This window comes from Prionailurus viverrinus, chromosome E1 (assembly GCF_022837055.1).
Source record: "Prionailurus viverrinus isolate Anna chromosome E1, UM_Priviv_1.0, whole genome shotgun sequence".
NCBI lineage: Eukaryota > Metazoa > Chordata > Mammalia > Carnivora > Felidae > Prionailurus > Prionailurus viverrinus.
In genome coordinates this window covers 4,602,094-4,618,539 of record NC_062574.1, presented here as the reverse complement: position 1 = coordinate 4,618,539, position 16,446 = coordinate 4,602,094, and the positions used below count along the sequence as shown (strand labels likewise).

The 16,446-nt window shown below is 51.9% G+C and overlaps 1 protein-coding gene across 1 annotated transcript in view; it reads left to right on the top strand.

Moving 5' to 3' along the window:
* Positions 1-4,265, top strand: part of LOC125151294 (myosin-13) — a 53,044-nt gene extending 48,779 nt beyond the window's left edge. The window contains exons 36-39 of the mRNA XM_047832025.1: positions 1,929-2,033; positions 2,122-2,217; positions 3,638-3,772; positions 4,176-4,265. Of these exons, the coding sequence (XP_047687981.1) occupies positions 1,929-2,033; positions 2,122-2,217; positions 3,638-3,772; positions 4,176-4,190 (351 nt within the window). The 3' untranslated portion in view covers positions 4,191-4,265. The remainder of the gene's footprint in view (positions 1-1,928; positions 2,034-2,121; positions 2,218-3,637; positions 3,773-4,175) is intronic.
* Positions 4,266-16,446: the final 12,181 nt, after the last annotated feature.

The window sequence follows — 16,446 nt, the reverse complement described above, 5'->3', positions numbered from 1 at the left end:
GGGCTGGCAAAGGGAAGGAGATGACCTCTCCCAGCAGGGAAGGGCCTCAAATGCGGTCAGTCTTCATGCCAGCCTCCCAAGGATGTGGTCACCAGCACATACACGCTGTAAAAAGGATCTTTTGGCTAAAAACGAGGCAGCTGTGGACATGTGAGTAACAAAAGTCAACACCAGGGGGCGCCTAGGTGGCTCAGTCAGTTGAGCATTGGACTCTTGATTTCTGCTCAGGTTATGACCTCATGGTTTGTGAGTTCAAGCCCCGCATCAGGCTCTGCACTAAGCACTGTCCTCCAAAATTCTTTCAATGCTTCTTTTTAATTATTCCCAGTCATACAGTGTTAAGTGAATTTAGGTCTGTCCTTCTCACGGATCCCTCCACTGAGGGAGGGATTAGATCCCATGCCGTCCTCCATGATTCTTTGATTCCTGGGTTGGCAGGGAGCCCTCCTCGGCCAGCCTCCCCTCGCACACGAGGCATCTCGACTGGCCTCCAATATCAGCCACCCAGTTATCTTTAGTTCTGTAAACCTCTCAGAGGCCACAAGAGCACTGCCAGGAGCACACGCGTTTTGTAGAACCTAATGGAAAGCAGCTTCCCAGAGCTTGCGGGGTGGCCAGGAGTCCCAGGGATCTGTTTTGGGACAGTGCCCAGAGTTACCCCGTTCCACTGGTGGATTTCAAGGTTGACCTGGTGAGTCCACAAGGCCTGAGCTGCCCCCGTCTGTGGCCGCTGGGATTCCCGGGGACTGGCTGCCACGGTCCCTGGACTGTGGAGTCGGGGCTAGTTAGTGACCTGTGTTCTCAGTGGCTGACCTATCCTCTCAAGACTTCAGGAAAGGCAGAGGCAGCTATGAAATGAACAACACCTATGTAGCGCTTTATCAAACATACTTGCACATACTTTGATATTTTTTTAAGTTTAATAGAGAGAGAGAGAGAGAGAGAGACTCAGCACAGTGGGGGAGGGGCAGAGAGAGACGAGAAAGACAGAATCCCAAGTAGGCTCCACACTGTTAGAACAGAGCCCGGTGCGGGCCTCGGTAAGATCATGACCCGAGCAGAAACCAAGAGTCGGACGCTTAACCAACTGAGCCACCCAGGCGCCCCTCGTTTGTCTAATTGATCCCCACATTTGAGGTAAGTGGGGAAGGAATTATAATGTCCATCCTAGACGCGTAAAAACTCATTCTCAGGAGCAGCCCCTGACCTGCTCAGCATCAATCAGCTGGACCAGGCCCTTCAACACACCCAGACCGTTCCTGGCCCAGGCTCTCACCATGACCCGCACATTCTCATTAACCAGGAATCAGGGCCACCCCAGATGGTCGTTGCCGGCTTCGCCCGCGGGGACAAGTCGGGGCCAGAGCACAGGCCTCACCGGGCTGCTGGCCCCACAGAAAGAGGCGTCTTATGCAGAGCCCGGCTTGATAGCCCAGCCGTGTGCCCCTAAGAGCTGTCACTGCCCAAGGAGGGCATCTTGCTATCGTTTGCACAAAGCCACTGCACAGACCGTGGTGGCCTTGTGACCAAAGTGTGGTTCCTGAGCGGGGTGCCTGGGTGCCTCAGTCAGTTGATCCTCTGACTTCGGCTCAGGTCGTGACCTCACGGATTGTGGGTTCGAGCCCCGCTCAGGCTCTGTGCTGACAGCTCAGAGCCTGCAGCCTGCTTCAGATTCTGTGTCTCCCTCTCTCTTCTGCTCCTCCCCCGCTCATGCTCTGTCTCTCTCTCTCTCTCTCTCAAAAACAAACATTTTAAAAAAATAACTAAAAATAAATTAAAAAATGTGGTTTCTGAGCATGAGGAGACATTTTTACAAACTATCATCAGAGGATCCTGAGTTTGCCCGAAAATGCCCCCCACTCACACATGTCCGGGAGAAGCACAGGGGCTCCGACCCGGATGCTGTGCTCTCTCCCCCCCAAACCCAGGTGCGGGAGCTGGAAAGTGAGCTGGACGCCGAGCAGAAGAGGGGGGCCGAAGCTCTGAAGGGGGCTCACAAATATGAGCGCAAAGTCAAGGAAATGACGTACCAGGTAAGGGGCTGCAAAGCCTCCGCGAGCACCGGCCCCCTCAGGAGCAGGGGAGGGTCTGGGGGACCCTGGCACGGCGCTGTGTTCGCAGGCTGAGGAGGACCGCAAGAACATCCTTAGGCTCCAGGACCTGGTGGACAAGCTTCAGGCCAAAGTGAAGGCGTACAAGAGGCAGGCCGAGGAGGCTGTGAGTAGGGGGGCCCCAGCACCCCCAGCCCTGGGCCACGTCCACGGAGCCAGAGGCCTGGGGTTTTATTTGTAGGCTGCCGACTCAGGGACACCTGCCCTTCCTCCCTCCCCTGGTTTGTGTCAGACAAGCCTGTCCCCCAAACCCCTGCTGCACCTCCTGGGTGCCTCCCGCCTCAGTCTCGTGGCCAGACCCCTCATTTTATCCCCTATCCCCACCCTGCCGGCCTCACTTTGCCCTGACACCCCAGCCAGCTCAGCGTACCCCACAGCCTCACCTTAAACCCCCCTACCCTGGTTCACGGCATCTCCCCTTGCCCCCATCCCTGGTCCCCAGGGCCTTATCCTTCCTGCCCTCTCTAATTGCCACCCACCACCCTGATCAGATCAACCTAAGGGAAGTTACTAGCAGGAACCTTCGGGGGGGGGGCAGGGGGAAGGTAAGGGGGGGTACTTTTCATTTTACAGAAAAGAAATAGTTTTGGAAACTCTAGGTTAAACAGAGTTGAACTGGTTGCTTTCAAGGATTTCTCAGATTTTTTAGGTGACGTGAAATGCACCCTTCAAAGTGGACAGAATATTCTAGAACGTAGTGTGGCTCACCCTTAGTGGAACTCGAACCTTTTTTTTTTTTTTTTAATGTTTATTTGTTCTTGAGAGAAAGACAGAGCATGAGCTGGGGAGGCACAGAGGTGGGGTGGGGGGGCACACAATCTGAAGCAGGCTCCAGGCTCTGAGCTGTCAGCACAGAGCCCGACACGGGGCTTGAACCCACGAACTGCAAGATCCTGACCTGAGCCACCCAGTACCCCAGAACCTTTTATTATATGTAGAGCAGCCCACCAGACTGGTGTCCTGAGGAACAAAATTGGGGAGACCCTGCTGTCGACAAATGACTGAGCATATATGGTTTCTCTCCTTGTCCTGTTTTCCTCCGTGCCCAAGGGGCTGGCGGTTCCATCCTGATGGCAAGGAAGCAGATCTGAACTGATTAAATGGGGGAGGGATTTGTACCCATTGGATTAGCACGGTCGCAGCAGGACTTCCCAGGAGGCCACCTTCTTCAAGAACCCTCAGATCACCCTTGACAGACATGCATGGTGGCCAGGCCACAGGCAGACAAGGGCTGGAGGAGGCCAGGGCAAGGTGGGGGGAGGGTTGGGCTACTGGCCTCTGACCTTCCAGGTGCCTCGGGAGGACTCGGGACTGGGGTCCCCGCCAAAGAGCTCCAGTGGGGGTGTTAGCACAGAGTAGGGACGTGAGGGGACAGGCGGGGGTCCTAGGACAGCAGTACCCTCGAGGTGATCAGACAGCATCAGCCATCAGGGGCTGGGAGTGTCCCCCAAGGCCCCGCAGGGACTCGGAGCCTCAGAGCCAGAGTGAAGGGCTTCCTCAGCCTCTAGCCCCTCTCTCTTGCACAGGAGGAGCAGGCCAACACACAGATGTCCAAGTGCCGGAGGGTCCAGCATGAGCTGGAGGAGGCGGAGGAGAGGGCCGACATTGCAGAGTCCCAGGTCAACAAGCTCCGGGCCAAGAGCCGAGATGTGGGGAGCCAGGTGAGAGCAGATGTCCCGAGACCAGGACCAGGGGAGCACCCCAGGGAGAGTGTGGAGGACGTAGGCTGCAGCCTCTTCCCCGCTGCTGGCCCTGAACTCACAGATGCCACGCCTTGGCCAGGCCCCCAGTGGCTCCAGGCTCATGGGGCAGAGGGGGACAAGGGGGCCAGACACGTAATCATCCCCATCCCTCTTTGTCGTAAGAGGCACTGCCCAGGAAGCCCCTACTTTCTCGGGGGGGCTCGCCCATCTTCAGGGGCTCCCGGCTTTGTTTTTATGACGTGCAAGGGGGAAACCATGCCACTCCGTAATATTTTTCGTGCCTTTCCGGCTGTTCCACATGAAGGCAACAGTCCACCTTGCCTTTGGTTTGACTCGTTCCCTGATTGTTTTTTTCCCACAGAAGATGGAAGAATGAGGCCTTCCGGATGCCCATTGCCATGGGACACCTTGGGAGATGGGCGGTGGCGGGAGGCACAATGTTGTGAGGAATAAAATCTCCTGACTCCTCGTCTCTCCGGCTCTGTGTGTTCATTATCTGTGTGTTCATCCATTCTGCTTGCTCGGGGTGGTTTAAGAGTCTGCTGTGCATATAAAGAAGTAAGGGCCCAACCTCCTCAATTCTGCAGACAAGGAAACTGAGGTCCTTCTCAAGGCCGCCAGAAAGCAGCCCCAGTCCAGCCCTCCCAATAAGAGTAATGAGAGCAATGCAAACACACAGAACGAGTTTGTTCGTCTCCAGCATTCACATGTGCATTTTTGTTTTCCTTTCCATTGAAGCCACGAAACAAGCCAGCCAGATCAGGCCAATATTGATGCCCTCGTTTTCTAGAAGGGTTGCAGACAGGCTACGGCTTGTCCCGTCTTGAGAAGATGAGATCCCAGTTCTTCAGACTCACCGCACAGCACAGTCTCACACGGTGGGTTTTGCCTCCGCGTAGGCACGTGATGTGGTGGTAAGAGCCACCCCAGGGTGCCGACCTGCCCCGTCACTAACTAGCTTGGTGATTTGGGGCAAAGTCACTTCATGACTTTAAGCCTCAGCTACCTGGCGTGTAAAGTGGGAGTGTAACAATGCACTTTATAGGGTTATTTTGAGAAGTAAATAAGATAATGAAGAAGCACCCTTGATCTAGATCCTGGCACACAGTTAGCATTCCAGGGACCCGTCATCACAGTGGGGAGGGGTAAGCCTCAAGACCTGGGTGGAGTGTAAGACCTGGGACCAGACGGACAACAGTCTGGGGTTGGGCTGTGTCTCTAAGGGGCTTCCACTGGTTTGAGGACTTAATTACACCGTGCAGGCGTGGGGGAGGAGGGTCATCAAAAAAGTTCCTCTAGAATTCCATTCCCTTCTGACATCCCAATAGGGGCCCCTGGGTAGCTCAGTCGGTTGAGGGTCCGACTTCAGCCAGGTCACGATCTCGCGGTCCGTGAGTTCGAGCCCCGTGTCAGGCTCTGGGCTGATGGCTTGGAGCCTGTTTCCGAGTCTCTGTCTCCCTCTCTCTCTGCCCCTCCCCCGTTCATGCTCTGTCTCTCTCTGTCCCAAAAATAAATAAAAACGTTGAAAAAAAAAATTAAAAAAAAAAAAAATTCCTCTAGAATTCCATTCCCTTCTTACATCCCAATAGGGGCCCCTGGGTAGCTCAGTCGGTTGAGGGTCCGACTTCCGCTCAGGTCATGATCTCGCGGTCTGTGAGTTCGAGCCCCACGTCAGGCTCTGTGCTGACAGCTCAGAGCCTGGAGCCTGCTTCCAATTCTGTGCCTCCCTCTCCAACATTCCCCAGTTTACTCGAGGCTCCCCCCAACGATGAGCCACCCCCACATGTCTGCACTTACTCAGGTCCCCACATCCAAGCTCTGGGCCCCCAGATTTCTGAGTTAGAAAGAAAGAACGTTCCTATACCCTTCCCAGTGCATTCCAATGTCTTACACTACATCAGAATCCTGGTCCTTGAATGAAGGGATGCATGAATGAATGAGAATCTTCCATACCTAGACACCAAGTATGTCCTGATGAGAATAAAAAAAAATTTTTTTAAGAAAGTTCTTTTCTGGGGCGCCTGGGTGGCGCAGTCGGTTAAGCGTCCGACTTCAGCCAGGTCATGATCTCGCGGTCCGTGAGTTCGAGCCCCGCGTCAGGCTCTGGGCTGATGGCTCAGAGCCTGGAGCCTGCTTCCGATTCTGTGTCTCCCTCTCTCTCTGCCCCTCCCCCCTTCATGCTCTGTCTCTCTCTGTCCCAAAAATAAATAAACGTTGAAAAAAAAAATTTAAAAAAAAAAAAAAAAAAGAAAGTTCTTTTCTAAGGACTGGAATAAGAAAAAAGAGCCTCCTGTGTTGAGTTTTATTTCCCAGTATCTGCTTATCAAATTCCAGGGAGAGCCTCACTCAGGCTCTTTGGTTCAGCCCCTCTGACCCCTCTAACTCTCTGGAAAAACCAAGAGGGTGGCAGAAATCTTCCTCACCTCGGGTCTCCTGTGCAGTGACGTAGAGAGTGCATAGGACCAAAGTGTGCGTTCCTGTCTTGGCGTGTCCTGCTTTCTAGAAGTCCTTGGGCAGGTCAGGTAATGTCCCTGAGCCTCAACATGGGGCTGGAAGTCTTGGCACTATACCCACGGACAGGATGGGGTTGTTGGAAAATTCCTATGTGATACTGTGCGAGGAGTTTCCTCACCTGCACAGTACAGAGTGAACCTCAGGAGGCACTGCTGCTATTTGCTCACAATAGTGGCAACGATAATGACATTGTTGCCATTATCATTGATGACTATTGTTCAGTCTAGAAGCCCGACCACCAAACCCTGCTTTGGAGAGCAGAACCTCCCCCTAGCCTACAGGGCTTTGCTGCCACCTCCTGGCTTTAGAAGGACACACTTGCCATCATGGGAATGACCTTGAGACTCCACTCCCAGACATTAGACATTCGGAGCGCTGGAGGTATCCTTCGGAACCAGGATCATCTGGTCCAGGCCCTCCAGTTTTGCAGATGAGAAAATTCAGATTAGCGAGAAGGTCTTACAGTCCCTGAGGATCCCCCAGGAAAGGGCTCCCTCGTCTGAGTGTCCATGGAAGAGGCCCCTGTAGAATCTCGAGATGCAGGGCCAGCACCAACCAGCGGTTCCTGGCGATGCCTCTGGCAACAAAGGCTGGGACCACTGCCAGGGGTCTGCCCCCCAGACCCCTTCTCCTCATGCCAGGAAGCTTTGCCAGGCTGGAAAAGCAGGATTGGCCCCAGGGTGGAGGGCAGTGCACCTTCAGAAACAGCCTGCTGCCCCTAGCAGGGGAGGTGACCAGATCCTGAATGCCTTTGGGATAAAGGTGGCCCAGGGTGGTTCCAAAAGCCATGTTCCTTGGCCCTTTTCCTAGCCCCAAGACAGAGGATCAGGGTGTCCACGACTCGGCGAGATACCCAAGGTCAAGACCGGTGCCATTTGACCTTCAGACCCCTCCACCTTTCTGCGGTCTCCTGGAGAGGCTGAAAATGGCCAGCTTCCTTCCCCTCTGGCTTATGAGCGGGTCCAGCCAATGCCACGTTGAGATAGAAACCCAGAAGGAAGGAGAGTGAAGTCAAGAGTGTTTGTTCCCTGGGTCCCTCCCTGCAGATCTGCAGGGAAAGGTCCCATTTCTGAGCAGACGTGCCACTCTCCCCAGCCCCCTCTGTCCCCATCTCCAGTGACTGGTCCTCAAGCCCCCAATGCCTGCACATTCACACCCAGGGTCCCGGAACCCAGAGGTTATCGGGCCTGGAGTCCAGCTGCATCCCTACTGTGTCTGGGTACCTAACCGCACCTCTGTAAAGCGCATCTCCGGGAAACCTCACATCATGCTAATGTGGACATGCCCTCTACTTCCTGCTGGACTGCTGCCCGACACAAGACCTATTTCACCTATGGCCCCCGCACACCTATTTCAGGGCTCCCAGACCCTCCTCCGGAGCAGAACCAGCAGACCACGCCCAGGAAGAGTTGTGGACCAAGAAGAGGCTGCAAAGGAACCAGAGCGTTTATTTGAGGTTTTAGGATTGAAATCCGGGAGGCAGGCCAGCCTAGCAGAATCAACAGCCTCATAAAGGCAAAAACCACAAGGTTACAAGGAGTTGTTTTCAAAGAATGATGATCAGCCCTGACACAGTTAAACTGTTTACTGCAGGACTGGCTATTCAGCTAGCAGATGCAACATTATCTCTATTTCAGTGCAAAGTAGAAGGGTGTGTTCCAGGAGGCGGTGGTGGTGTAATTCACAAGCTACAAGGAACAAAGGTGAAAAGTCCAAGGTGTTCCAAAAATTGCAACAGGAGGGGATGCTTAGGCCCCCTTCCTCAGTGTCCTCCCTGCCTCATCCCCAGGACTCTCTGGAGGGGCTTCCTGCACTTGGCAGTCTCCTTTTACAGAGTGCTACCTGGCTTTGCCCACGGACATCTTTGGGTCGTAAATTCCATCCAGGTAGTTAATTACACATTCAGTTTCACTTCAACCTGGTACAGACCCTCACCAAAATCAAGCTTTCAGGATTGCTTCCAGGTTCTCAGCCCCACCCCCACCCGCCTCCACCCACCGGCCTTTTTAAAAAATTTAAACCAGAACACGGGGCACCTGGGTGGCGCAGTCGGTTGGGTGTCCGACTTCAGCCAGGTCACGATCTCGCGGTCCGTGAGTTCGAGCCCCGCGTCGGGCTCTGGGCTGATGGCTCGGAGCCTGGAGCCTGTTTCCGATTCTGTGTCTCCCTCTCTCTCTCTCTGGCCCTCCCCCGTTCATGCTCTGTCTCTCTCTGTCCCAAAAATAAATAAAAAACGTTGAAAAAAAAAATTAAAAAAAAAAATTTAAACCAGAACAAGGGGTGCGTGAGTGGCTCAGTAGATTGAGGATCTGACTGCCACTCAGGTTATGATCTCTCTGTCCAGGAGTTCGAGCCCTGTGTGGGGCTCTGCTGACAGCTCAGAGCCTGGAGCCTGCTTGGGATTCTGTGTCTCCCTCTCTGCCCCTCTCCCACTCACATTCTGTCTCTCTCAACAGTAAATAAACATTAAAAAATCTTTAAGTTTAAAAATTAAATTATATAAACTTATAAGGGGATAAAATATATGAAAAGCAAAGGCAATTTAATGTTTATTTGGGGAGAGAGAGAGAGAATGAGAGAGAGAGAGAGAGAGACTGGAAGCGGGGGATGGGCAGAGAGAGAAAGGGAGAGAGAGAGAATCCCAAGCAGGCTCCACACGGTCAGCGTGGAGCCCGATGTGGGGCTTGAACTCACGAACCGGGAGATCATGACCTGAGCTGAAGTCGGATGCATAACTGGCTGAGTATCCCTACTTCTTATCATCTTACGGTTATTCACAACTATTACAACTCCATGGTGGGAATACTATAACGGGGTGCTCCTTACATTTATTCCTGCGCCCACATTCACTGATGTCAGGTTGGCAGCTTGGCACTGGCCCCGGTGGAGATATTTACACCACAGAAACGGAACAGAGCTTTTTTGTTTGTTTGCTTGTGAAACGTTCGCCAGCGTGAAGTCGAACCAATGAAATCCAGGTAAAAAGCAATCTGCAATTCTGTACGCGCAGGTATCGGGGTTTGTAGGGCCGGACCTCCCTCCCCACCAGCCTCCCACCTGGCGGGACGAGGTCAGCCTATACACGGCAGCAAATTGAGAGATCTTTTCAGAGACAAGGGTTTACATCCTGCAGAGTGAGGCACCAAGAACAAGAAGGAACGTGGACCCTCCCGGCCCAGTCCTAATTCCAGTGCTCTGCCCTGGTCGTGAGAATTCATTCCCCTCTGACGGGAAGTCAGCTTCGGGTGTCCAGCAAAAACGAAGATTTATCAGCTCACCTAAATGAAAATTCCGGGGGTAGTCAATCTTCAAGCTGCCTGGATGCGCCGATACGTGGTGGGGGCTCGGTTTTCAGATGATTTCTTATTTTCCTCTTTCTTTCCATCTCTCATTTCTGCGTTCCTCTAAATTAACTTTATTCCCAAGAAGGCTGCCCCTTTGTGACTCCAAAACAGCCACACTTAGATCCTATATCTTTGAATCTTATGCTGGCAGCCGAAAGCAAAGAAATTCTCTTTCTTTGAGAACGACCCAGGGCTGGCTGGGGCTGGCTCTGATGGATGGTCCAGGGCAATGTCAGGAGGTGGCTGGAGGAGGGTGGGAGCTTAGACTGGTCAGGTGGGAGTCATGGGGGTCAGCCCTGCCCGAACCCCACGAACCGAGAGAGCGAGAAGGGGTGTGCCTTAATCCTCCTATTAGGAGAGGTTCCTGCTCCCCGAGGAAGAAGCTTGGAGAAGAACACCACCGTCCAGGATGAGGGCTCACCAGCGCGTGGCTGTGGGCTCTGTTGAGTCTGCTCCGCACGTTTGGAATTGGGCTGATGGCACCTTCCCACAGGGCCGCTGTGTGGGCGCGTCTGCACCACGGCTGTGAACCCGGCACAAAGTGGGCCAAGGAGGAACGCCAGTGAACTTTTCCCTTCCCTTCCTCGCTTTGCTTGTCCCTGCTCATTTCCTTCCACGAAAGAGTCACTGCTGCTAACCTCAGCCTCCGAGTTAGAGGATATATCCAGATCTTCCCTCACTTGCTGTCGGACCAGCTGGCAGGCGGACCCAGCAGACATCTCTCCCCCCTCCACACACTCCTGGGAAGAGTCTAGCTTCTCATCACAGAACGTCCTTTCTCCCCCCCCCCTCCCCCGCCCGCCAGTGACCTGAATTCCATGTACGGCCTCTCACTGCCGACACGGGAGAAAGACTCAGAGTCTCTGCCCCGCAGCCCCCCCGGGGAGCTTCCTGTCCCATGAGTCAGGAAGGAGAGGCCTGGGTGGGGCCAGACAAAACATCTGGACCCAGATCAGGATCTGAACCCACCACAGGCAGGCAGGCGGGGCCACCGTCGTCGTGCATTCAGCGGGGAATTGACAGAGGCTGTGGGACAAGCCAGGAGCCTTTCTGAGCCCCGGGAACGCGGTCGTGAAACAGAGAACAAGTGTGCGAAGTGCCTTCCTCTGGGAGACGGTCCAAATGTATCTGAAATGTCAGCTGCTCCGCTGAGAGTCTCCTGATTCTCACCTGCCTCACGCGCTGTCTCCGGGCCCGCCACGAATGCACAGCACATCTTCTGGGGGCCCCGCCAGCGCGGGTTTCTCTCCACCACGCAAATCAGGGGCCCTCCAGCTCTTCACCGTCTCAGGGTGTTCTGGGGTGGATGAAGCAGTCCGCACGCGTTGCCAGAAAGGATGACTGCCCATAACAGCGCTTTTATAAGAAAACCATTCCAAATAACCTAAAATGCTCAGTAACAGAGGACGGCCGGCATTCATGGGAATACATTAGAATAAGACCTGCTAACATTAACTGAGCTCTTTTTATGCGCCAGACGGTCTTTAAAAGAGTTTTACGTGCCTCGCCTCGTTTCTGACAAGACGCCTCTTCTACAGCCTCTTACTTTATTTTCATTTTACAGCTGTGGCTCAGAGAGGTTAAGAACTGGCCTGAGGTCACACAGCCAGTCAGTCGTGGGGTTCGAGCTTGCAACCCCGGTGCTGGTCTAGGATTACTTGGGAGGGATATATATATATCATATATGATATATAATATATATCATATATGATATATATGATATATATATATGAGGGTTAAAAAAACAAAAGCACAAACAACATATGGCTACATCGAGATGCATATATTAATGTATTTGCTAAAAGAAATTAATCAAGGGGGGCCTGGGTGGCTCAGTCAGTTGGACGATGAACTTTGGCTCAAGTCATGATCTCACGGTTCATGGGTTTGAGCCCCGCATCGGGTTCTGTGCTGGCAGCTCAGAGCCTGGAACCTGCTTCGGATTCTGTGTCTCCCTCTCTCTCTGCCCCTCCCCCTGCTCATGCTCTGCCTGTCTGTCTCTGTCTCAAAAATAAATAAAAATTAAAAAAGAAAGTTCTCTCTCTCTGCTTAAAAAAGAAAAAAGAAAAAATTAAACAAAAGACAATATATCTGTACTGATCCTAGCCTTGTGAAAACATATGGATGTGTCTGACAGGCCCATGGTCAGGGTAAATGAAAAGGAATTTCTAATTTCTGAGTCTTCATTTCTCTGTGAAGCTTGTAATTTCTTACGGTCATCTACCTGTGAGTTTAATGCCCCTGGGACGGGGCAAACTCTTTGCTAATTTGACGGATGAATCCTTGCTGAGATGGTCAGGCGTGAGACGGGCCCCATTCCGTTCCTTCTCAGCGAACACATTTTACGGGACCTTCTGAAACAAAGCCCTGGTGGAGGCTGGCTTTTCGGGAGTGCAGTTGGCTCTGGGCAGTCCCGAGAGATTGAGCAGGAGACCACGGGGTGGTAGGAGGAGTGTCCCAAAACTGTCAACTCAGTCACAAAGGCTGCTTCGTCTTGGCCTGGTCAGAGGAAGACCCCTCTCCTGCTCTGTCGCTACCCTCCAGCCCCTCAAGGGCCCCAGGATGCGATAAGGGACCGCAGAGAGAACAAAGTGTTGAATTGGGGTGACTCCGGAGGGGGTAGGCGGGAGTCCTCGGAGGGGGGCGGTGGGGGCAGGAAGCTCACCAGGGCGTTGGTCCAGGTCGGACAGATGCATACTGCTCTGTCCAGCCCGGGAATGATTTCCTTCCTCTAGCCTAAAAAGTTTCCCAGAAGCATGAGCAATCTGAAAATCCCCCCCGGGGCTGGAGCCAGCCTAGGAGATCCTGAAGGCAACAGCTCCAAATGCAGAGAGGAGGGGAAAGGGGGCGAAGAGAGAAGAGACAGTGCAGGATGAGGGCCAGGGAGTAGATACCATCTCTGGGGCCAGCCGAAATTGGGGGGTGCGGCGTGGGAGAGCTTGGCATGTGGAAACCTGACTGGCCGAAGGATAGTTGAGGCAACTGGTCGTAGTTAGCCTGGAGAAGATGCCTGGGGATGGGAGCGTGATTGCCAGCTTCAGACACTTAGGTAGATGTTCGTGACAACAAAGAACAGGCTGTATAGTCTAAAGCCTTGCTATTCTAGGTGGTGCCACAGCATCACTATCCCTCGGGGCTTAGAAATGCACAATTTGCCTCCCAGACGTAGCGAATCCAAATGTGCCCCTTGACAAGACCTCCAGGTGATTTTCGAGCACATTAAATTTGAGAAGCACAGATCTGGAGCGATTCTACTCACACTGCGGTCTGGAGACCAGCGCTCACCTGTGAAATGTTTTTGTCCGTGGGTTGCCGTGGGATAAGTACAGAAATCGAGGGCTTTGGAAGCTTTTAAAACCATCTGACAGGGCGCCTGGGGGACTCAGTCGGTTAATCCGACTTCGGCTCAGGTCATGATCTCATGGTTCTTGGTTCAAGCCCTGCATCAGGCTCTGTGCTGACAGCTCAGAGCCTGGAGCCTGCTTTGGATTCTGTCTCTGTCTCTCTCTGCCACTCCCCTGCTCACACACTGCCTCTCTCTCTCTAAAATATAGATAAATATTAAAAAAAAATCTGATACTCTCTGTGACATCTAGGTTCATGGTCGGTGGACCCATATCAGTGAACAGGACGCATCTTGAGTATTGTGAAACTGACATGGTGAATTGCATATGGCATGAGCTGGGACTCACCATGCCCAGTAGATTTCTCAGAATCACTAGAAGAGCTTTGTTTAAAAAAAAAATGAAGACTGCTGGGTTTCATAAGAGCTCACGCAGACCTATCATCCTGGCTACGTTCATTCCCCAGAGGCGAAGCTCTCCTTTCACTGGGAGTCAGGCTCTAGACTAAAGTAGTCAACTATCTTGAGCCTCAGACCCTAGAGTAGGATCCTCTCGGATCCCCCTTCACATACCCAGGCATTCATCACTACCACGACTGAGAGAGCTGGTAGCTGACAGCTCTCTGCTTAGGTTCTCCCACTACCACCGGGAATTGACCTTAACCCAAGAAAGCCTCCTCACCTAGGACCATGCCCCCTTACCCAGGGCAGTCTGCATCCCATGGCTGGGCAGAGACGGGATGAAGGATGATCCCCTTGCTCACAGCAAGATTAACAGCCCAGCTCCAGAGTCCCACCCCATCACCCCACAAACATAGGATTCACTGGGACTTCTATGGTGGTTGGATCACCATACTCAACTTGTTCTATGACCACTCCTGCTACCTTCAAACCCCCCAGGTTGTTCAGGAGAGCCAGGGAGCTAGAGCTCAGAGCTCCCTGACTCACTAGCCATACGGTCTTCCCATCTGTGAAATGAAAGTCATAATAAAGTCTGTCCCCTAACTGGAGCCAAGATGGTGGAGAGGGCGGCCTCCCAGGATGCAGGTGGCCTGGATCCCTGAATCACTGCACAGCTGCACAGAAGGCCACTGATCTGCGTTGGACGGACTCCAGATGGCCTCTCCAGAAAAATCCCTCACGACCCCATAACCGGCCTTGGCCAGCTCAGTGGCACCATCCAGCAAGCGTTCTTCCTTCCTCTCTGCCTCTCTTCCCTTTCCCCTCACTCGCCAATAAAGCATCAGTGCATTTTTTAAAAAGGAGAGGGCGGTGATTGAAAGAGATAGTTCACGATACGTGATTCAGCAAGACACAGAACACACTGGGCACTCAATAAATGGTGGAAGTCACCATCATCTTCGTCATCGTCATCTTGAAGGCTTAAGGTTTCTTGCGACTCGTCAAGTATTTCTAGGCCCAGTTAAGTCAAGGTCATAGTGCATCTGTTCTCGAAGTGTGGTCCACAGACCTACCTCTGCAAGTCTCGAAGTCTGCAAGGTCACAACTACTCTCACTGCAATTCTGACATGGCATGCCCCCTCTTTGCTGTGTCGCCATTAGTCCTGATGGCACGAAAGCGGTGGTAGACTCTTGGTGCCTTGGCCAAATCAAGGCCACGGTGCCCAGCTCTACCAGCACCACTGAATTCTCTCTGCCAGGTGCTCTCAGGAAACACAGAATCCAGGGGCAGAGCATCTGACACTTGATCTCAGCTCAGGTCTGGATCTCAGGGTGGTGAGTTCAAATCCCATGTTGGGCTCCCTACTGGGCAGGCAGCCTACTTAAAAAACACACACACACAGGAAATTCGGTTTTCCTTCAACAGGTCCTTGGTGAAGCAGTACAAATTATGACTTTTATTAAACCACAACCCTTGAATACATTTTTAAAATATTCTGTGATGAAACGGAAAGAAAGCAAAAGGACTTCTACTGTGAGCTGAAACATGATGGTTGTCTTGAGAAAAAGCTCTTGTGCAACTGAGTTATGAGTTGAACCAGCCGCTTTTTCATCAAACACCATGTTTTAGAGACTTTAAAAAAATGTTTATTTATTTATTCTTAGAGAGGGTGAGAGAGCAAGCAGGAGAAGGGTCAGAGAGAGAGAGAATCCCAAACAGGCTTCATACTGTCAGCACAGAGCCGGATGCGGGGCTCGAACTCAAACCATGAGACCACGACCTGAGCCAAAATCAAGAGTCAGACACTCAGTTGACTGAACCACCCAGGTGCCCCTCAAACACCATTTTTACTTTGTGAGTGGGGCTGGATTTTACAAACTATGGGTGTTCAGCAGACAAAGTCTTGAAAATAGATCACTTGGGGCGCCTGGGTAGCTCAGTCGGTTAAGCATCTTGACTTCGGCTCAGGTCACGGTGTCACAGTTCATGAGTTCAAGTTCCATTGGCTCTCTGCTGTCGGAGCAGAGGCCGCTTCAGAACCTCTGTCCCACTTTCTCTGTGCCCCTGCCCTGCTTGCACTTTCTCTCTCAAAAATAAGCAAACATTAAAAAAAAAAAAAAAAAAAAAAGAAAGCAGATCACTTAAGAGGCCACAAATGACAATATGTGGCTCCATGCAGGGTGTAAAGCCTACTTAAAAAAAAAAAAAAAAAAAAAGAAAAAAGAAAAGGACACTACCAATATGGTCAAGTTTTAGTGAGAAGTCAAAAAAGAATATCCATAATTATCCCAAAAGCTATTAAAATGTTCCTCCTTTTCCAACTAAATTTCCATCACATACTGTAGCAAAGAACCCAAAATCTTATTGTAACAGATTGAATGCTAGAAACAGACCTGAGAATCAGGTATCTTCAATAAGCCAGAAATTAAAGAGATTTGCAAAATTATAAAACAATGCCACTCTTCTCATTAATTTTTTTTTATTTTGGAAAGTACAGTTATTTTTCATGAAAGTGCATTATTTTTGTTAAATTTAATGGGTTATTTTTTTTTAATTTTTTTAAATGTTTATTTATTTTGAGAGAGAGAGACAGAGAGAGAGAGACAGAGCATGAGCAGGGGAGGGGTAGGGAGAGAGGAAGACAGAGAATCCAAAGCAGGTTTCAGGCTCCGAGCTGTCAGCACAGAGCCCGACACGAGGCTCGAACTCAGGAGACCATAACCTGAGCTGAAGTTAGATGCCTAACCCACTAAGCCACCCAGGTGCCCCTTCATTCACCATTTTTAAAAACACTTCTTGGGGCGCCTGGGTGGCGCAGTCGGTTGAGCGTCCGACTTCAGCCAGGTCACGATCTCGCGGTCCATGAGTTCGAGCCCCGCGTCGGGCTCTGGGCTGATGGCTCAGAGCCTGGAGCCTGTTTCCGATTCTGTGTCTCCCTCTCTCGCTGCCCCTCCCCCGTTCATGCTCTGTCTCTCTCTGTCCCAAAAATAAATAAAAAACGTTGAAAAAAAATTTTAAAAAAGACAAA